Source organism: Antechinus flavipes, chromosome 4 (genome assembly GCF_016432865.1).
Source record: "Antechinus flavipes isolate AdamAnt ecotype Samford, QLD, Australia chromosome 4, AdamAnt_v2, whole genome shotgun sequence".
In the NCBI taxonomy this organism is placed as follows: domain Eukaryota; kingdom Metazoa; phylum Chordata; class Mammalia; order Dasyuromorphia; family Dasyuridae; genus Antechinus; species Antechinus flavipes.
The window spans coordinates 217,419,560-217,442,915 of record NC_067401.1 but is presented as its reverse complement, the minus strand read 5'-3'; the positions used below and the strand labels follow the sequence as shown (position 1 = coordinate 217,442,915).

Below are 23,356 nucleotides of genomic sequence, written 5' to 3'. Positions count from 1 at the left end.
TTCAGTCTGGAGCCATCTGTTTCTCTTTGTTTATTTACATGATAACTTCACCTGATAGCAATTTGGTGTCTGCATTAAAACAACAACACCAACAAAAAAACATTGATCTTACCTAGATTGAGCTGTGTTTTCTTATCCTCAATTTGATGGCAGCACATATAGCCATCATATGTATTTCTCAAGCAGGATGAATGTTTTTAGAGATACTGGACTGCCATAAAGCCTCTTAAAGATGAGGACACTTGGACATACTGCATTAAATATAGATCAATGATCTGTGACTAGAAATGGGAATTACAGGTCATCACTGCTACTGCTTTCCAGAGAATAGACCTGCCATATCACCAACGAGGAATCAAATGCTGGTCAAATGTTAATCTCTTTACACCATTACTACTTAAAGGAAATAGCAATAATATTCACATTTATGTAACTACTTGAAGATTAACAAGTCATTTTCTTTACAACAAACCTTGGATGTAGCAATTATTATTCTTATCCCCATTTTAACAATGGGGGAACTGAGGTTTAGACCGATTAAATGAATTGCTTTAGGATTATACAACTAAGTACTGGAACTTTAACTCAAACAAAGGTCTTATGATCCTAAGATCCATGGTCTGTTCCATGATATCTTAATGCCTTTTTATAATAATAGTGCCCTATCCAAAGGTATATTCCCTGGGACAGTCACCATAATGATGATAATAGCTGGCAATTGTACAGCTAGCTCTTTTAGATTTCCAAAAACTTTATATACATAGTATATGAGGCACAATACTATACCTTAACAGAGCTAGCTAATGTCATAGATAGCACTGGACCAGGAGTCATGGAGACCTGAATTCAAATCTTCTCTTAGACACTTACTAGATGCATGACTTTGGGCAAATCACTGTCTCAGTTTCTTCATTCACAAAATGAACTAGAGATGGTAATGCAAACCATTCCAGTATCTTTGCCAAAAAAATCCCAGTGGGGTCACAATATGACTGAAATGACTAAAAAACAACAAAAACTTATTATATACTTATGTGCAAAGCACTGATCAAGGTGCTAGAGATACAAAACTAAAGGTTAGAAAAAGGATTATGCTCAGAGTTTATATTCCTCTGAAAAGATAAAAGAGCAGCAAAAATTAAGAAGCTAGCTAACATTTATAAAACAATTTCAAGTACAGTAATATTTTATATACAGTATTTCATTTAATTATTATAATAATCATATGAAGTTCTAGTGTTATTAACCTCATTTTACAGATGAAAAAGCTGAAGCTTAGTAAAGGACTTGCCCAGGGTTCCACAGCAAGTAAGTATGTGATAGAGGAATTGAATTCAATTTTACTGATTAATGTCCAGTGCTCTGTCTACTACAGAAACCAAAAAAGTTATCAAGTACATTCTGAGAGGGTATATAGCTTTGATAATACAAATACTTGGGATCACATGAGCCAGGGCCTCTGGGGTTGATTTATCAGTATCCCACAATTCCCTGGACCAGGTCAAAATCTAACATAGTGGTTGTTTTCTGCCATCTAGATTAGGTTCATTGCTTTAATCTTTTTTAGCCAGACATTTGCCACACATTGACATACATACACCTTGTTGGCTTATTCACTTTTTACCATTGGTGCCTTATATTTTTTTTTCCTGTTTTCCCTCTCCCTTTCTCTGACCTCTATGATGTGAACTTTAATTTTAATAAGTCATGTATGTGGTCATATGAGCATAGACACAGGAATCCATCCTGAGGAGAATATTATAGGGATTTGTTCATTTTCTGGGACAGTGATTTCTAGTTTTCTGGGAGTTGTGACAGCTTATTAGTGCTGATTTGTTTTTGCAAAAGCCCTCCTATTGCCACATCCTTAGGGGATACATTGCATATATTTATTTTTAAAATTAATTTTACAAGTAGAAGTTTGGTATCTGAAAACAGTTACTGGAGAGAGAATTATATTAAATACATACACACATTTTTGTTTGAGAATTTAAAGATATTCTTTTTTATACAAAATTCTTATTGATAGTTTTTATTTTTGCATTACTTATATATCCTAATATACGACTCCCCCCTCTTTAAGAGATTTTATCTCTTATTAAAAAGAATAAAAAAATAAAAGTTCCACAAAACTTATAAGTGTTACTTTTCCAGGTAAAGTCAAATCTATAGAAAAATTACCAGATGTAGAGTCAAGAACTCTATGTTAAATTGTCTGACTAGTATATTGCATTTAGCACAAATCATCTTTCTCAGACTCAGTTTCTTCATCTGTAAAACTGCTCTAATATTTGCAGTACTTAACTCATCAGGATGTTGTGTGAATGAAATTGGACTAATATACTCGAAAGCTTTATTATAAATTAAGAAAGTCCATATGCATATAGCCTCTGATACATACTGGCTATGTGACCCTAGGCAAGTCACTTAATTTTCTCAATGGTCTAGGCAATTCTACACAATTGTAAATTTCAGAGTAGATGCTAACCTGCATTAGTAAAGTGTGTTCTTTATCCACCCGTTGTCAAACTATTGTCTATGGGCCAAGTCTGGTCTGTCACTTGTTTTTGTACAACCTGGAAGCAAAGAATAGTTAGAAAGCTCATGGCTGTACAAAAACAGGCAGCAGATCTGTGAGCTGCGTTTGTGCTATTAAGGCTAATCCCAATGAAAATCATAGATTAAAAAAAACCACAAATTAAAAATCAAATGAATAATTTAAAAAATCATAGGTCCAGTCCTTATTCTTATAAAACATAAGAGAATGCTCTTGCTATTTACTTAAATCTTCAAATCATTAGAGAATGCAAGTTCTAGAGAAAGAAGATACTGAAAAGAGAGCTTCTTAGCAGACAGGCATGGGAGTATCTGTATTCTATTTCCTGCTTAGAGACCAGGTAAACCACATGAAAAGACATAATATTATATGCTGGAGAGGAAATGATAAAATTTTTAAAAAATGACCTTGTCTTCAAGGATCTTACATTCTTTCTGAGGGGATATAATACACAAATACAATATATTTGGAAAATCTGTGTAAAATTTTTTGGTCATCCCTTTGTACCAGAGAAGAAATCTAGATTTTTTCTTTTTCGTTTATGAGGTGTTTTCAGTACCTTATTATAAAATTTGGGTTATGCATTTGGTAATAGGCTATATATAGGTCAATATTAAGTAAAAATACTGTATGAAAAATAGTTCTAAACTATTTCTATGTCATATGCTGGCCTTTATGTGTTGTCTGTGATTTCTGCAAAAGTTTCCTAAAAAATCCAATTTAATTTCTCATTCAGACTTGCCATATATCAAAACCATGATGGGCAAAGTCATGATGAGTAAGGTATAACTATAAATGAAAAAGAACAAAATAATTTGAGGAAAGAATAAACAATAATAACTAGGGATATTGGGTAGGTTTTCAAGTACATACTGAGAATATATTCTTGGTAGGCTAAAACACAAAGAGTAGGAAGGAAATTAGTATTTAAGTACTTGTTATGTGCCAGGTACTAGGCTAATACAAGTATTATCTCATTTGATCTTCATAGCAACCCTGGAAGATAGGGACTATTAAGATCTCAATTTTACAGTGGTGAAACGATTTACTCAAGATTCACACAGTAAATGTATATGAGGACAAAATCAAAATCAGATCTTTTTTGACCTCAAACCCTATGCTTCACTCACTATTTAAACTGTGGCTTGCAACCCCATATGGGATCTCACCACTGAATGGGGAGGTCAAGAAATTGTGATTTATTATCAGTAAATGTTTGATTTGTATACATATTTCATCTGCCCATATACCTGGAATCATGTAAAACTTTCCCAGGCAAAAAGGAGTCGAGTGAAAATAACTTAAGAAGCCCGGCTCTCCGTAACTTAGCTGCCAACAGGATATGAGATCACTGTCCTACAATATAGGTTTGGAGTTCTCCATTATAATCCTCTTGATTCAGTTGATAAAACTAGAGTTAAGAATCACAATGCTCCAGAAACTTCTTCTCTGTGCTATGAGACTCATCGAAGAGAAAAGATATATCAAGTAGGAGAGAGGCAGCTCCCTCCCCTCTTAAATAGAGTTCTCTGCCATCTAGTATTCTCAGTAGGCTCACCTCATTATCTTGGCTCCCCTGGAGAGCTAGTAGCCTTTCATTTCAGAACAGCTTGTTTCCTCCTTTCTCCTTCCACCTGAGCAGTTGATTGACCTCCTGTGGCTTAGCACCTGAGGAATTGATAGACCTGGTGTGGCTTGCCAACTAAGCAGTTGATGGCTCTCCTGGGATTTACCACCTTCCTCAGCTCATAGACCTCCTGTGGTTTAGCACCACAGCAGTTCACAGACCTCCCGTGGTTTTAGCATTGAAGCAGCTTGCTGGATCTTCTGTTTGCAGTGAAATGGTTTCAGGGGTTACTTTCTCTTATTTGCATAGTTTTCAAGCACCTGCTTTTTGTTTTTTGTATACATAATTATCAGAGGAAAGGCAGTGAAAGAAAGGCATTGTCTACTTAAGGTTAGACTATTGAGTGTGGAGAACTCTAAATTAAGCTATTTGGTGTAGAGCTATGACTTGCTAATTATACCCAATGTGTCATATTTTATGATTGATAGCCAATCTCCGAGGAACAAAGACCTGTTTTCAAATCTTGACTTTGACACATACAAGGTATGTCATCTTGGGCAAATCATTGAACAAATCATTGATGCAAGAAATTGTAATCCAAGTGACACAAGACTATAAATTGGAGAACAGTTGCTATTCTGCAGGTATGTATTGGTGGAGGTTGTTTTCTATCAGGGAATTCCCTTCACAAATAAAGTGCAGAGATGTTGGTAAAAAGCACTAGCAATTTAGAAGGTACACTAAGTACCACTATGCCACTATGGAAATATTGTAGCCACTAAAGTAATTGTATAAATGCTTTTCTGGTATTTACTTTTCTGGTCAATACTGTTTCCAGAATACCTGAGAAACAAAGGTGTTAGAAGTTTCAATTGAGATAATGGTTTTTTTTTTTTTTTTTTTACTTCTAATCTTTTTTTATTGGTAGATATATTAAAATGTGAAACTCTCAGGAGATTTTTTTTGTTTTTTATTGTAATAAGTTTATTTTTAAAATACACATTGTTTTATGAATCATGTTGGGAGAGAAAAAGCAGAGCTCAATTAATATGAATGTGAAGAACTTTGTAAACCTTAAGACACTTTACAAATGCTAATTGTTTTGGAGAATTATCATTATTAGCTTAAAGTCATCATTCCTCCAGACTGGTGATGACTTCCTTTCTATCAAATGTCTTCCTTGATTCTAGTGGTATCCTTCCTTCCAGCCCCAGGGCATCAAAAAATCTTTGTTGCCTATAGAGGAAGCTTGGGACAATCCCCCATTTGTCTGTTGGAATCTTTACAAACTATTAAGTAATTAGAGTTGATAGAGACAATAATTATCTAATTTAGCATGGTTCAGTATCATTGATCTGATCTTACAAGGAGATGTTTTGGGCTAGAACCTGAAACAAGGTACTAAGTAGAACTAATTGATACAATGCTTGTGTTCAAACCTTTACTCATTAGAGTTCACACGTTTGGGAGATTTCAGGGTTTAGTATGAGATATCCGGATTCACACCTCCCTTGAAGCTCTTAGGGCCAGAGAGCATGCTGGGAGATATCCCACAATCCCACTCTCTCAGATATAAAAGCAGACAGAGGCCCAGTCAAGGGAGTTCAGCTGAATTAGATTGAGAGGGGAGCATCAAATGAGTTTAGCCAGAAGCCCTCTCTCGGAAGATAGTTACTTCCGGTTAGAGAGAGTTACTTTGAAACATTGACTGGGGTTGGAGAGGAGCACTCTGGGAGGAAGCCCACAAGCCCTCTCTCTGAGGCAAGAGAGATTCACTCCATTTTCCACTTGGTTAGCTGGAGGCTGAAGAAAGCAGAGGCAGAAGCAAAGGACAATCTGCAAGAGCTCTTGGAACCAAGCAGAGAGATAGGACTCAACTAACTAGGCTATTTTGGAAGGAGAAAATAAACGTTTGCATTTTTACCAGCTGGCTGCATTTTGGGTGATTATTTCTCTTAACTGAAACTAAGGCTGCCTCCAGAAAACCTCCCCAAGAAACTTGCTTTCTCCCAGAGAGAACCATTATATTAAAGAAGAAAATCACCACATTTGTCCTAAGAGTAGACCTCAATCTTTAAAAGAGAAAAACAGTAAAAGGAGCTCTGACCATAGATAGCTCTTATGGAGACGGGGGAGAACAGACAACAAACCCTGAGGACATTGAAAGCAAAACATCTCCAGAAGAAGCCCCAAAGGGTGATATAAGTTGCTCTCCATTTCATGAGGCTCTCTTAGAAGAATTCAAAAAGTATCTTAAAAGAGAGTTAGAGAAAAATGGGGAAAGGAAATGACAATTTTGCAGGAGAGTTTGGGAAAGGGAACACAGAAATTAAATGAAGAAAACATCTTAAAATAGATTTAGCAGAATGGAAAAAGCATATAAATCCTTACAAAATAGATTTGATGAAATGGAAAAAGAATTTTTTTTTTTAAAGAAACAGAATTTGGGAAATAGAAAAAAAAATCCAATAAACAAAACAACTCATTTAGACATTCAGTTGGCCATATGCAAAAGAAGAATTAAAAAAGCTAACTGAAGAAAATAATAGACTAAAAATTAGAATTGAACAAATGCAAATGAGTAACTCAATAAGACATCAAGAATCAATGAAACAAAACCAAAAAATGAAAAAAAAAAGAAGAAAATATAAAATATCTTATTGGAAAAGTTTGGTAGAATTCATTTTTGCTTCTTCTTGGTCCCAAAGATTTTTTCTAAGGATATCACTGATGGCCTGTTTAATTGCCTTTTCTAAGATAGGGTTATTTAAATGTTTGATTTTCTCTTTTGTTCATCTGGGCATTTTACATTTTTGTAAATATTCATTTGTTATACCTAAATTGTTAGATTTATTGATATGTAATTGGGCAAAAATAGCCCCTAATAATTCCTTTAATTGCATCTTTATTGCTGGTGAATTAATCCTTTTTCATTTTAATAATGGTAATTTGTTTTTGTCTTTCTTTTTAAAAATAAAATTAAACAAATATCTGTGGATCATTTCCCCTTCTTTAAGATTTCTTTGAGATATAAGCCCAATAGCAACACTGCTGGATCAAATGATATGCAGAGTTTGATAACCCTTTGGGTATGATTCCAAATTGCTTTGCAGAATTGTTGGATCAGTTCACAACTTCACCAACAATATATTAGTGTCCCAGTTCCCCACATCCCCTCCAACATTCATAATTGTCTTTTCCTGTTGCCTACCCAATTTGAGAGTTGTAGAGTGATACCTCAGAGTTGTCTTAATTCACATTTATCTGACCAATAGTGATTTAGAGCATTTTTTTCACATGATTAATAATGGTTTTAATTTGTTTATCTGAACATTATCTGTTCATATCCTTTAACCATTTATCAGTTGGAGAATGGCTTGAAATGTTATAAATTTGAGTCAATTCTCTATGGATTTTAAAACTGAGGTCTTTATCAGGACCCTTGGATATAAATTTTCCCCCAGTTTATTATTTCCCTTCTAATCTTGTCTGCATTGATTTTGTTTGTACAAAAACTTTTAAACTTAATATAATCAAAACTATCCATTTTGCATTTCATAATGTACTCTATTTCTTCTTTGGCCATAAATTTGTTCCTTCTTCATAGATCTGAGAGGTAGACTATCCTTTGTTCTAATATGCTTATAGTAACACTCTTTATGTCTAAATCATAAACCCATTATCTTGATATAGGGTGTTAGCTGTAAGTCAATGCCTAGCTTCTGCTGTATTGATTTTCAATTTTCGCAAATAGTCAAATGGTGAGTTCTTCTCCAGAAGCTGGGATATTTGGGTTTATCAAACACTAGATTACTATAGTCAATGACTATTGTGCCTTATGAATCTAACCTATTCCATTTTTCAACTACTCTATTTCTTAACCAGTACCAAATGGTTGCGATGACCACTGCTTTGTAATATAATTTTAGGTCTGGTGCAGCCAAGGCCACCTTCTTTTGATTTTTTTTTTCATTAATTCCCTTGAAATTCTTTACCTTTTGTTCTTACAAATGAACTTTATAATTTTTTCTAAGCTCTGTAAAATAATCTCTTTGGAGCTTCCTTGGTATAACATTAAATAAGTAGATTAATTTAGATAAAATTGTCATTTTTATTATTAGTTCAGACTGCACATATTTTTCCAGTTGATTATATCTGACTTTATTTACGTGGAAAGTATTTTGTAATTGTGTTCATATAATTCTTGACTTTGTCTTGGCAGGTAGATTACCAAATAATTTATATTATTAATAATTTTAAATGGAATTTTTCTTTGTATCTAGTAACATATAGAAATGCTGATGATTTCTGTGGATTTATTTTGTATCATACAACTTTGCTAAAGTTGTGAGTTGTTTTTAGGAATATTTTAGGTGATTCTATAAAATTCTCTAAATATAAATATACCATTATATCATCTGCAAAGAGTGATAATTTGGTGTCCTCGTTTCATACTCTAATTCCTTTAATTTATTTTTGGACTTTGTCAAAAGCTTTTTTTGTATCTGTTGAGATAATCACATGATTTCTTTAGTTTGGTTATTGATATAGTTAATTATTCTAATAGTTTTTCTAATATTGAATCAGGATTGCATTCCTGGTGTAAATCCTACTTGGTGATAACTTTCTGTAATCTCTTTGCTAATATTTTATTTAAGATTTTTGCATCAATATTCATTAGGGAAATTGATAAATTTTGTTCTCTGTTTTGACTCTACCTACTTTAGGTATCAGCATTATGTCTGCATCATAAAAGAAATTTGGTAGGATTTCTTATTTCCCTTTTTTTCCAATAGTTGGTATAGTATTAGAATTAATTGTTATTTAAATTTTGGTAGAATTCACATTTAAATCCATCTGGTCTTGGAGATTTTTTTTCTTAGGGAGTTGATTAATAGATTGTTCAATTTCTTTTTCTAAAATGGGACTATATAAGTAATTTTATTTCCCCCTCTTTTAATCTGGGCAATCTACAGATTGTGTGAATCACTTAGATTATCAGATTTATTGGCATCTACTTGGACAAAACATGTCCTAATTATTGCTCCAATTTATTCTTCATTGATAGAAAGTTTACTGTTTTCATTTTTTTGATTCTAATAATTTGATTTTCTTCTTTCTTTTTGCTAATCAAATTAACTAATTATTTATCTATTATGTGTTTTTTTCATAAAATCAATTTTTACTTTTGTTTATTCAATGGTTTTCTTACTTTCAGTTTTATTAATATCCCCTTTTATTTTCAGAATTTCAAATTTATTATTTGAGGGGTTTTAATTTGTTCCTTTTCTAGCTTTTTTAGTGAATGCCGAATTCATTGATCTTCTCTTTCTCTATTTTATGCAAGTAAATGTATAGAGATATAAAACTTTCTCTAAGAACTGCTTTGGCAGCATCCCATAAATTTTGGTATGTTCTGTCATTATTGTCATTCTCTTGGGTGAAATTATCTATTGTGTTCATGGTTTGTTGTTTCACCCACTCGTTCTTTAGTATTAGATTAGTTTCCACCTAATATTTGATCTTTTTTTCCCCTAGACCTTTATTACAGGTAATTTTTTTTTATTGCATCATGATCTGAAAAAAGATGTATTTACTATTTCTGCTTTTCTGCATTTGATTTTGGGGTTTTTATGCCCTAATACATAGTCAGTTTTTGTGTAGGTTTCATGTATCACTGAAAAAAGCATATTCCTTTCTGTCTCCATTAAATTTTCTCCAAAGGTCTATCATACCGAACTTGTTAAAAATTCTATTTATCTCCTTAATTTCTTTCTTATTTATTTTTTATATCTTCACGGTGAAGTCAAATTGTATCTATACCCTCTAAGTATACCCATAATAAAGATACAGTTCTCAAGAGTTAAACATGTCATCTTACCCTATAGGAATATTAAAACAAACAAACAAACCAGTATTTTTCTTCTTTTTTTACCTTTTTATGCTTCTCTTGAATTCTGTATTTGAAGATGAAAATTTCTTTTCAGCTCTTTTTTTTTCATCAAAAATAAATGAAAATCCCCTAATTCATTGAATGTCCACTTTTCCCCTGAAAGATTATGCTTAATTTTGCTAGATAGTTGATTCTTGGCTATAATCCATGTTCCTTTGCCCTTTAGAATGTCATATTATAGGGCCTTTGATCCTTTAAAGTGGAAGCTGCTAGGTCCTCAGTAAACCTAATTATGGATCCTGATATTTGAATTGTTTCTTTTTCTGTCTGCTTGAAGTATTTTCTCCTTGATCTGATAATTCTGTAATTTAGATAAAATATCCCTTGAAGTTTTCATTTTGGGGTCTCTTTCAGGAGGTGATTGATGGATTCTTTCAATGTCTATTTTACGCTCTGTCCTAAGACATTAGGGCAGTTTTTGATGATTTCTTGAAAGATGTTGTCTAGGCTCTTTTTTCATTGTTGTTTACAGGTAGTCCAATAATTCTTTGATCATCTCTCCTAGATCTATTTTCCAGATCAGTTGTTTTTCTGATGTTTTACATGAGACAATTTTTCAAATTCTTTTTTTTTCCTTCCCCCCCCTTTCCCAATGGATCCTTCCTTCTTATCCCTTAATTTATTTGGAAATCATTCCACCTTAGTCATTAACACCTTTGCCCTGTAAATACTTCTTCTAATTGGCCTAATAATGATAAAGTTCTAAGGAGTTACAAGCATCACCTTCTTGTATAGTAAATATAGTAAATTGTAAACAGTTTAATCCTATTGGATCCCTTATAATTTCTCTTTACTACTTACATTTTAATTCTTCTCTTGAGTTTTGTATTTGAAAATCAAATTTTCTACTCACCTCTTGTTTTTTCAATAGGAATGCTTGAAAGTCCTCTATTTCATTAAATGTCCATTCTCTCTTTCCTTCTCCCCCCACCAAATTATTGTACTCAGTTTTTCTGGGTGGATTATTTTTGTTTTAATCCCAGATCTTTTGCCTTTTGGAATATTATACTCCAAGCTCTCCAATCATTTACTACAACAGCTGCTAAATCTTGTATTATCCTTATTGTAGCTTCATATTATTTGAATTTTTGTGACTACTTGCAAAATTTGTTCCATAACTGAGAATTCTGGAGTTTTACTGTAATATTTCTAGGAGTTTTCATTTTGGTAACTCTTTCATGAAGTGATCAGTAGGTTCTTTCAATTTCCATTTTCATGTCTAATTCTAGTATATCAGGTTAGTTTTCCTTGACAATTTCTTGATATGTGATGTCATGACTATTTTCATGACTTTGGGTTAGTCCAACATCTGTCTTTGATTTATTTTTTAGGGAAGTTGTTTTCCCATGAGATAGTTCACATTTTCTTCTATTTTTTTCATTTTCTAGGAGAATTTCTTTTATTATTTGTTTCATGTTCCATGGAGTCATTAACTTCTACTTGCCTAATTCCATTTTTAAGGAATTATTTTCTTTAGTAGGCTTCCCCCCACCCTCAAATTTGGTTAATTCTACTTTTTAAGGAATTTTCTTTAGTGGATCTTTGTCTCAGTTTTTCATTTGGCTAATTCTGTTTTTTTTTTTTAAGATATTACTTTTTTTTCTGTATTTGTGCCTCTTTCCCCAAGCTGCTGACTCCTCATGATTTTCTTGCTTCACTCTTATTTTTATTCATAGTTTTTCCTGTACCTCTATTATGTAATTTCCAAAATCCTTTTTGAGTGCTTTCAGGAATTCTTATGAGACTTGTTTCCAATTCATATTTTTCTTTAATTCTTTTGATGTTGCTGTTTTGACTGTGTTGTCTTCTGAATTTGTCTTAATCTTCTCTGTCATCATAGCAACTTTTTATGGTCAGGTTTTTTTTTTTTTTTTTTTTGATTTTTAGTAGCTGGGGATAGATAGTTGTGGATCCCTATAAGTTTTTATTCTTCCAAATTATGAAAAGGTAGTCACTGCTCTTTTGGCCTGTGCTCTAATCTGTGAGCAACCATAATCACTCCTCTTTGTCCTATAATTGTGATCAGGCCCCCTGCTCTCCTGCAGTCACATATGTTATTGTTCCTTTTGTAGCTGGAAATGTGACTGGGGTTCTTGCTTCCCTGTGGTCACAAGCATTAATGTGCTAGTATTCTTCTTTGTTTTATGAGTGCAGCCTGAAATGGTGTTTGAACAAAGTAATAAGGTCCTGCACTGTATACCAGCAAAGGATTCTTTGTAAACTCCTGACTAGTTGTCCAATTTCCTAATCATCTGTGAGCTGAGAGCTCCCAAAGCTGCTGCTGCTGTTGCTGCCACCTCCAAAGCCTGTTACTATTTTGTTCAGGCACTCCTACCTTACACTGTGCTTGAAGCCCAGCTACTACCCTAGTGAGACTGTCTTTTTCTTTTGATCTCCTAAATTGTTTTGAACTGGGAAATAAATTCATTCTACCCTGTTGTTAGGATGACATTCAAGAATTCAATTTGAGACATTTTTAAAAAGGTTCTTGTAAGGAAATTTGAGAGAGTTCAGATGAGTTACTTCCTTTACATTGCTATCTATGCTAGAAAATCTACATTTTATTTGATATATTAAAACATTTATCTGAGAGGAGATCCATAGGCTTTATAAATTGTAAACAGGAAACCATGAACCAAAAAAGAATTAAAAATGGCATAACCCAAAGAAATCTTAGGTATGAGAATTTCAGGTACCTGGAGAGTGCAGTATCAGAGAGACATATGGAAAATTGTGGTGCCCTTATTAATATTAACCAAACCCAATTATTATTGTGATATTATGAATAATCAATAAAGATCCCAAAGGGTCCTTTGGCTTTCATGATAGATCTGAATTTAACATCATTCTATTAAATATCATATATGAAGTATTATAATCAGTTGGGATCCTTAAGAGAGCATTCATCAGTATAATGAAAACTCTCAAAATCATATCAAAGGATGAGTTTTTATGGGGTATAAAGGCAATTATTTAATCTGGGGAAGATAAAAAGTAATAGGCACATCATCAATCTTCTGGTATTGACTATCACTTTGAAGAGGGTTTAAATTCATTTGTTTGGCTCCAAAAGACAGAAGTATAAGCAAAAGGTAGAAGTAAAAGTGATATATGCTCTGGCACAAAATAAAGACAAAAGTTATGAGTAAAGTGTCATAGCTAAAAAAAAAATCATTATCATTTGGCAGACTTGTTCTGTATTTTTTTAGGATTTGAGTATATTAGTTCTTAGTAGGCAATTCATTGATTGCTTATAAAATCAATGGGTTGACTCAACTTCTAAGATCTTTCTATGTCTAAAGTTTTGATTTTATGAACCTTGTATATACTCAAAGCCTTTCTAGTTTTGTAGAAACCACCAAGCAAGCCCTTTATTAGTTGAAAATAGGGGAGAAGGAGAAATCAATTAAGTCAAATTTAACAATCATTAATTAAGGCTTTACACTACTATGAGCAATAAAATGAGCTTAAATAGAATATACAATATTTGATTTATAGTTTATTTAGACATGAGATGAAAATTGCTAAATTGTAGTAAAATCTAAGCTCCTTGAAGGCAATAACTTTTTCATTTTTTGTCTCCTGATAGCCTTATGACCTAATGTAGTCTCTGACAAATATTAAGTGCACAATTTCATTTTTTGTCTCCTTATCCCTCCATCCTTTAATATACTCCTTGGCCCATAGTAAGTGCACACATTCTTGTTGAATGGAGTTGAACTTATTTCTAAGTATTTTTACTTTTTTGTGACAAATGGAACAACAGCTGTTTAACTATAAGAAATCCAGTGTGTCATAATTTTTTTTTGCCTGCTCATGAGAAGCAAACAGAATTTGAGAACTGAAGAAACTGTCAGTGTTATTAAAAATAGTTGTGATGTTGTCTGGATTTATTGTTCTTTTCTGTCAAGCAGAAACACAAAGTTCTCATTTTCTGAAAATTGCTAAAGACAAAAAGGAAGGGGCCTCATCTACTAAGGTTATTGACACATGGAACTATGTCTCATCATTCTCACTTGGAAATGCTTGCCTCATTTGACAGAATTTGAAAATCACAGTTTTTCCCTCTCTAAGAATAACTTAGAGTCTGGGAATAGTTTATCTTCAAGCAACTGTTTTCTCAGAGAAAATTGCAAAAAGAAAAATATTCTTTAGTTGGCAAGGGTTCTTAACCTGGGGTCTATGAATTTGAGTTTTTCTTTTTAACATTTTAGTAACTATATTTCCATATCATTGTTTTCCTTTCTAATTCTATGTATTTTATTTTATGCATTTAAAACAATATTTTGAGATAAGAGTTTCTAGTTTTCACTAGACTGATAAAGAAATTTATTGCACACAAAAAGGTTAAGAATCCTTGCTTTAATAATTTGAACATGAATATTAAACTATATCATGTGTGAATTTAGTAATGGATGACTCATTACAGTTTAGTAGTAGGATTTGATACCCTGACAATAGCTATCTAGATCCATATTAGTAATATCAGTGTTAACTACAACCTAACTAAGTGATATTTCAGAAAACTCTGGATTATCATTATAATTTCTCTTTTGCCATACTATGATTTTGTGAATGTGATCACTTCCTAGAAGCAGATTTTGATCTTCCTGCCATTAAATAAATAATTTATGACCCTGAACCAAATTGGGAAAGAAAACCTTTGAACTTAGCTAGACTGGTGCTAAGATAAAAGAAATACAGTAATCTCTAGTCATATCCATCTTTATTAGTCCTGCCTGAGTTCATACTCTGTTGATATGAGTCATATCATATCATGCTTTAGACTAGGGATCTCTAAGAAGATGATTTAATAACTCACATCACATAACATTCTATAGTTTATATAATGTTTTCTTCATGGCCATCCTAGGCATTCATTGTGTTATCTCCTTTTTTGTATATGAGAACAATAAGACTTAAAGATGTCAAGTGATTTGATCATTGTCACACAATTAGTAAGAAAGGAAGGAAGAAAGGAAAGAAGAAAGGAAGGAAAGGGAGGGGGAGGGAGGAAGGAAAAAAGGAAGGAAGGAAAAAGATTGAAGAAGAGAGAAAGAAAGGAAAAGAGTGAAGGATCAAACAAGGAAGGAAGAAAAAAGAATAGAAAAAGGAAGAATGAAAGAGAAACAGATAGAGAGGGACACACAGAGAAAAATAGAGAGAAAAGGACACTGAGAGGGAGGGACAGAAAGAGGGACAGAGAGAGAGAGAAAGAGAGAGAGATGTCTATGTCTATGTTGGCCAGAACAGCACAGCTCTTCTGATATCAGTTCTATTGCTTTTTCTACTCTATTATATTGCCCTGTTTATAACAGTTATTATACTACATTTGATTTACAAAGTCACTCTGGAGGCAGAGAATCTGGGTTCAAAATTTTCCCCTCAGTCATTGTCTTTGTTACTTTAGGAAAGTTAATTTTCCCCTCAGTTTTCCCATCTGAGAATATTAGACTATATGGCTTTTGAAAGTTCCTTCCAGGTTTAGATCAAGGATTTATTTTTCTGAAGAAAAAAATAGAATCTCTCTGTTATCTTTAGATCAATCTAATTTTGACTCATTTTCATATTAGAAATCAGCTAATGATAACATTTGGATTATAAAGGATAATGAAAGCATTGCAATCAGATTTTTTATATTAAAAATATAAATATATCAATACAGCTAAATTGTTTCTTTTATTCTGAATTTATATAAGTTTGTTAAAAGCCTTTTAAATCTGTTCCTAAATCACATTTTCTTTTTTTAAGGATTTCAAACTCAAAAGGAAAGGTAGGGCCAGTTTCTAACTTCTGGTTTTGGAATGTTTAGTTTTGTTCTCTTTTATCCTCTATTTGAGAAAAAGTGACAGATTCCTTTTAATAAATATCTTCAGGAATGAATGAGTGCTACTGACATCATCCCATCTCAGGAGTTTGATTCCAATTCTGGAAAACAAGAATGTATCTTTCAACTTCAAAATCCAAAGTCAGTAAGAAGATGCTCATAAACACAGAGAACATTGACTCCTTTCTCAGGCAAAAATACTAACACTCTCAGAGAGACACAATTCATCTTGTTCTTACATTTGATATTTGTTTTTTATAGCTTGTCTTCAGTGTGTAAGCATTATAATAAGATGCTCAGAAAGTTTAACATATAAATCTTCCTATTATATTGAGAAAACCTTTTGGAAAGTTAAGAGCCATCATCAATATAGAAATACCTCAACTTAATCATTGTATTCATCAGTCTAAAAAACTTGATTAAAAAAAAGCTTTTGAGGAATACTCATACAGTCCCAGCTTTGTCTATTCTTCTTTTCCTCTGCTAACTTTGTTCTCTTTCTGGCTTTTTACAACTCTAAATTTAATTTATTCAATACTTGTGTCAGCAAGTAGAATGGGACTTTCCCCACATCTTGCTGCACTCTCTTCACAACTACAGAAACAGTGGTCCTTTCCTAAAATTGACTCTGAGTAGTGAATAAGATTTTTATTATCCAACTCATACACAGGGCTAGTCTGGAAAAAATAATAATTGCAAAGATGATGACAGGAAAATGACCACTATGAATTAGACAGGCTATAAAGTTAGCAACTCTTTGAAAAGAGTAGGGTTATAAAAAGAAGTTCCTATTTCTTAATTGTTATTTGTTCTACTAGATCTATAAGAGGGTGAGTTCCTCAGAAGATCAAATTCCAACAGCTCCATAAATTAGTGTGACTTGAAATGATTATCAATCAATTTAACCTTTCATCTTTAAGGGCTATTTATATACAAGAAGCAGTCATCCTTTTTTTAGAATAGTGTTGTCTGGAAGTAGCTACCCTACTCATAAATTAAGACATTGCTTTATTTGAAAGAACAAGTAGATTCTGGAAAGCAGAAGGGTCTTAAATTTTTTTTCCACTCTGGTAAAATCCAAGGATTTCCTTTCAGAGTAACTTTTTGAAGGCACAAAGTAAAATATACAGGATTACAAAGGAAATTAATGATATGAAAATATAGTTATCAACACATAATGTAAACTTGTACACATGTATATGTACTTATATAAATATATATGCATGTAAATATGTTGACACAGAAACTTATGTACACATGTGCATGTATCCACAGGTGAAAAATACAAACTCATATATGTACACAAACATACAAATACATATATACACATACATGCACAAGTTCACAAACCTAAGAATAAAAACACTGTTCTAACAAGAGATGTCTCTTTTAGAGATAATAACATGTCCTAACTCTCAGTGTGGAAATTATTTTTATGACAGTTATAGAAAAGAAACAGTATTTTGAAGTAGGAAATATTGTAATTTTTCAGTCACTTGGAATATTGTGACTTTTTTATAATCTGCACTAATCAAACCCTAAATGTGTCAATAATAAATTCTGACATTTTCACTTTATATAGAGAAACCTTAATAAATTCTGAATGACTAATATTAATATTTTTAAGTTGGTATTCAGAGCTCTCTGTTCCTGTGTTAAATTAAGATGTAGAACACAGCAATGACAATGGAGGGGTTGTAGTAGAAAATGCCTTTCTACCTAAGTTATGGAGTTTGTTCCAATGACGGTCATATAAACAGTAAGGCTGCCTTGAATTATGCATGTAACTACGACCTTATCATTATTCCCAGGCTCTGTGACCTTGGCTCCTGATCTCGTTGCAACAAGATTTAGGGAAGTGTCAGATTTTTGGAATGTTACACAATAGTGACCTTGATTTCCCAACTTGGTTGAGAAAAGAAATGATTTGAAACCTAATGAGAATATATTGAGTTCTCTGTTACTAGTGTCCAAATGATTTCCATATTATAAGAGGCCATGGGTTTCTGAAAGGGACATCTCCAATGTTAGTTTGTTATAAAGCTCTATGTGAGGCACATATCATGGTTTCCATTGTTGGACAATGATCTATTCCCCATTACATGGAGGTTGATATTGATATAATCAAGTTGTCTAAGGAAAAAAAAGTGCTTCTTATTGTGTTTGATATTATAATGATAATAATGTAAGAAATAATAATAAGAAATCTGATATTGACACAGAAATTTAAAGTTTGTATAATACTTTATATTTTTTAGTTCTCACAAGTAAATATCTTATAATTTCTATAATTATATCCATTTTACTGGTGAAAAAGCTAACGATGAAATAGCTTAAGTGACTTGTACAGTCACAGAACTTGTAATTATCTGAAAATCTTAATATCTCTAGATCCAGAACTAAGGGTGCTATGTCATTTTGTCCATCTTCCTTTACATATAGAAGATGAATAATTGGAAAATGTTAGCAATTATTCAAATTGCTTTGTCTTCAAACTTACATTTTTATTCTCTGTCCCCTCTCCCAAAGGTTATCCCTCTGTCAGGCACAGCCTTACTGGCAAAAACACAAAGCATTAGAAAAGGAATGCAAAAGATAGTAGGGAAAGAGATTGGTTATTTATTGCTTGATGGATTGATCAACTGGTAAGAGGATGTGATTTAGAACCATGAGGCAACATGTCCTGTCCTGAGCCCCTTAGGGTGAACGTCAATCTTTAATTACATCTGGAGCTCATTAGTTCTTTTGCTAGCCCCTTTCCAGATCATCTCCCTCATCAACCTCCCATTGAGTCACAGAAAGCCCAGATGGTTCCCTCCATATGCCAATGTTCAATTCCTTAAGGAGAAAGGATCGGTCTAAGGAGAAGGGATTGGTCACTGACATAGTAAAATGCTGTGACTAAGAAGTGGCAATGGCAATATGGTGGGCACCTTGACTTTTATAGGCACTTCTACCTTTGAAGGCACTTCTACTTCCAAGTATGTTGAGGATTCGGGATTTCATTAATGTGGTGACTCCCTTTTCTCATGAGCACTAAACCTCTGCCATATCTTGTTAGATTGTTTTATGAGTTACTGAGAATGAAAAAGAAAGCCTTCCCTAATGATTAATCATTCATCTGAGATTTCCTTATGTATATTGTACAAGTGGATTCTACTAATATGTCATCTAACTGATTGCTCCTACATTGCCTTAATAGTTTCAGTGAAGGCTTGAGTTTGGACCTAGTCTGTCCTACTTTAACTGAGTAAATAGTCAGGATGGCTATTATTCATAATGGCCATGTGGGAATAGAGCAGGAGGCTAAGGACAACATGGTGGTAATGTAATTGACTGCTGAGGCTAGAACTCAGATGATATGTGGTCAGAGATTGATAAATCCAAGTAAAAATAAAAATGAAAATATGATGAAAGAAAAGATATAGTCAAACTAGGAATGAGGTGGGGGGTAGATTTTTAGAAATGAGAAATCAATGCTGAGTATCAGGAAGAATAGACAAAGGCCAATGAGATAGGTCAAAAGTGGAAATGGAGAGAGGTCAGTTTTCCTGGCTAAGCTGATGTCAGAGACAATTATAGGGCAAGTTTTAATAGAAGAGGTCTTTGAAGAAATACAGCTTTAAATTTTAACCTGGGACTCTTGACTAATCTTTCCCTATAGAGCGTATCACAATTCCTAGATTCATTGTTTAGGTCCACCTCTGCTGTCCATGTATCTGAATAGCCCCGAACAGTACTAGGTCAGCCAATCCTGCCAGTCAGCTCCCTTTAAGTCCATTGACATAATATTTTCTGGATATTAGGTCTGTACCCAGGATCTCACATCTGACACCTATAACCTGAGTGACCTTCCTGGGTCTCAGTTTACCCTGTTGTAAAAGGAGGAAGTTGGAAAAGGTCTCCAAGATCCTTTCTTGCTTTAAATCTATGCTCTTGTGAAACAGGAAAGGAAGAAAAGAAAGAATATGAGCCTTTTTGTAACTTCATATGAATCACTAACAACCTTGTGAATTTTAGGAAGAAAGGATAAAGCCTAATGCCTAAAAACAGTCAAAGAACCAATAAATCTATTGAGAAATAATTCATGGAAAACTAATATATATCAGCAAGTGTTAAAGAGGAAAAAAATGTTCATTGAAGAAAGAATTAATTTTAAGGTAACACGATCACTACCGGAAAAAGCCTTGCAGATGTTGATGATTTTAAGTACTAGGTTTTTGCAGGCAAACTAACTCAGAACCCTTGATTCTTATTGAATTACAACAGACTTCAGAGAGTAGTGCTTTAGAGTCCATGAAATATTGACATTGTTTTAAAATACATATCTATTATTCATCATTTGCTGCTCTATAACTTGTTACAAAGTCAATGAGTACAAGTTCTAACTACTGAAGTTATAAGGAAGCTGCTGAGATGAAAGAGGAAATGAAGAACAGGTGTTTTAGGGAGCCTATGAGCTGCATGATCCTCTCCAGATGATTAAAAAAAGAAATAGACTCGATTTGAAGTGAAATAATGAAAAAGACAGTGAATATGTCTGTGGGTTTAAAGTACAAGACAACTGTTAGAATGAAATTATTTTATGTACTCTTCTTGTTAAACAATTCATGTATTGTTTATCATTAATCATTGACTTAGTTTTGTATTTTTATTAATAAAAACCCTTTAGTGAATTAGTAGATCATAGATTTAGAACTGGAAGAGATCTTCAGGATTATATAAGGTAATTCTCTCCATATTTCAGCTGGATGTCAGAGAAGTTAGGTGATTTGCTTTAGATTACACAGAATTTTTTTGGTGTGTCTTTACTAATAAAACTCCCTTAGTGAATTAATGATAATAAGAGTAACAAAATATAGTAAAAAGTTAGAATTTGAGTAGTACTTTAAGATTTGCAAAGTGGTGAAATATTTTTATCCTCAAAATAATTGTATTTTTATTGCCCCCTCCTTTCCCCTCACCCCAAATTAAATTGCAATTGACTGGGATTGTCTTTTGCCTTTATTTTTTAATGTCCTCAAGTAACTTGCTCTAATTCATACTAAGTAGGGTTTTTTGGTATTTTTTTTTACTAATAAAATTCCTTTAGTGAATTAATAATTGTAATAATAAAAAATAATAGCTAGAGTTTACATAGCGCTTTAAGGTTTGTAAAATGCTTTATAGATATCTTTTTTGATCCTCACAACAAATCTATTATTATCATTGGATTATAAATTTCTTGAAGACAAGGATTATCTTTTTCTTCTTTTTGTATTCCCAAGGTTGATTTACTTTTGGTCACAGTTTTGAAAATGTTTTTACTAATAAAATTACTATAATAAATTAATAATAGTAATAATAATGATGAATAACAGCTAGAATTTATGTCATTTTAAGATTCTCAAAATACCTTTTCTTTTGATCATAAAAATCTTATTATTATCCCCCATTAGATTGTAAACTCCATGAGGGTATGAACTATCTTTTTTTTTTTTTTTTTTTTTTTTTTTGGTGTCCCTAATGCTTTGTGCAGTATTTGTCACATGCTATCAATATTGATTGATTGATCTCCATTTTATAAATGAGGAAATTGAGGCACAAAGAGAAATAATGATTTCCCCTAGGTAATACAGAGAAAATTGCCAGAGACAGGTTATGAATCCAGGTCATCTGATTATAAATCTAGCTCTTTTCCTCTTATACAACATCTTCTCTCAGCTGTTCATAGAACAAATTCTTCTTTGGAGAAAAATAATTAAATGAAACAAAATAAACCTACCATACATATGATGCTTAAGTGTCATGGAAGTCCTAAAAAAAGTATCATATGACCAGTCTTGGCCCTGGAGAGCAAATGATTTCTTTTGGTGGAGAGATGAGAAATTCCCTGAACCATCAGATACAGACCATTTGTCAGTTGGTTTTACTTAATGTATATTCACTCATACAGTGAGAGCTCATAGCAAGTATGCAATGGGTTATATCCAAAATGATTGTGAAATAAAATAAAAAATTATTAATAAATATTCTTTTTAAAAGAAAGAAAGAAAGGCATTCAAATAAAATCGTGTCACTTTACAAAGTTTGTCTCTGAGAATGGAGTGATGATTGTTTTGGTCTTTCACAATCAAGTTCTTCTGTTCTAAATAGCATTTATCTTTTTTTCCTCAGACAAGACCATCCTCGTAGACACCGATCTCCCTTTTCTTAAAGGTCTCTACGTGCTGGGAACCCTAGAATTTCCTGTGAACCGGAGCAACGTTTTAAATGTAACTTGTATTATTGTTGCAGGTGGTGAGCTGAAAGTCGGTAAGATTTATATTAAGATTGCCAGGGATTTGGGGAGTGTAGCCAAATTGTGCTTTGAAGTAAAGGAATCTGGGAAATAGATAGTCCCATATTAAATCACGTGTTGGATTGATTTTTTTTGAGGGCTAGGGAAATAAGTTAGTTCATAAACAGGACTAGCCCTAAGGAAAATCATGACATACGCAGCTTGTCATCCTTAGACTTTTACTTCCCTTTTCCTCATCCACTTTCTCTCATTCATTTTCATCCTGATCATATGTGTAAAGTACTTTCACTGTGTCAAGGGCTCCCTGTTTGAAATACTCTACACTAGGCCTGAATTCTGAGAAATACCATTCTACAATACTACTTTCTCTTTCATTCTCTCATGTAGTGGTAAAAAAAAATGGATTTGGAATCAGAGAAATGATAGAATCCTAGCTGTTTTATTTATCTTTCCCTCCAGATCTTAGTTTCCTCATCTCTAAAATGAGGAAGTTGAACTACATCCTTTCTAAAGTTCCTAAATCACACGATTCTGTGATATAGTAATAATGCAATAGTAATGAAATAAAAAACAATTGGTCTTGTCGTTAGAAGGACATCCATTCTATATTTTGGTTTCCCACACTAACTCCCTTTGTGCTTTAGTTTCTCACTGATAAAATGGAAGTAATAATAGTTGCACAGAATGTTTCTAACCATAAACTCTCTCTCTCTATAAGGCATTTCTGTTATTATGATCTTTCACTTCATCATTTCTCATGGTCTTGTATAAGACTATCCATCTTTCAATTTTTAAAGAAACTAATGATATCATGTTAATTCTTCAATGGATTTTTCCTCTTGAGAATAGTTTTTTTTTATTAAAACAGGAGTCTCAGAGACAGAAATTACTCAACCCAAAGGAATAAATCTCTAGTTGTGAGAATATGAGACGTGTAAAAGAATACGCAGAAGGTAGAAAATGAAATTTTAGTTATATCACTTCGGATATGTGTATGTGTATATATGCATATATATATACACATATATATTTATGTATATTAAGTAAAGCTGTTCTTACTTATAAATCATATTTAGTTCCTTGGGATTACATAGTATTGTCCTATGCAACTTGCCTAATGAATGTGAACTTCTGTAAGTGAAGGTGACATACGTTATTATGTTGGTAGAGAT

General features: G+C 32.8%; 1 protein-coding gene across 1 annotated transcript in view; it reads left to right on the top strand.

The window, feature by feature from the left end:
• Nucleotides 1–23,356, top strand: part of PKHD1 (PKHD1 ciliary IPT domain containing fibrocystin/polyductin) — a 621,489-nt gene that overhangs the window by 394,911 nt on the left and 203,222 nt on the right. Inside the window, 1 exon segment of the mRNA XM_051996694.1 lies at nucleotides 22,061–22,198. Within this exon segment, the coding sequence (XP_051852654.1) occupies nucleotides 22,061–22,198 (138 nt within the window).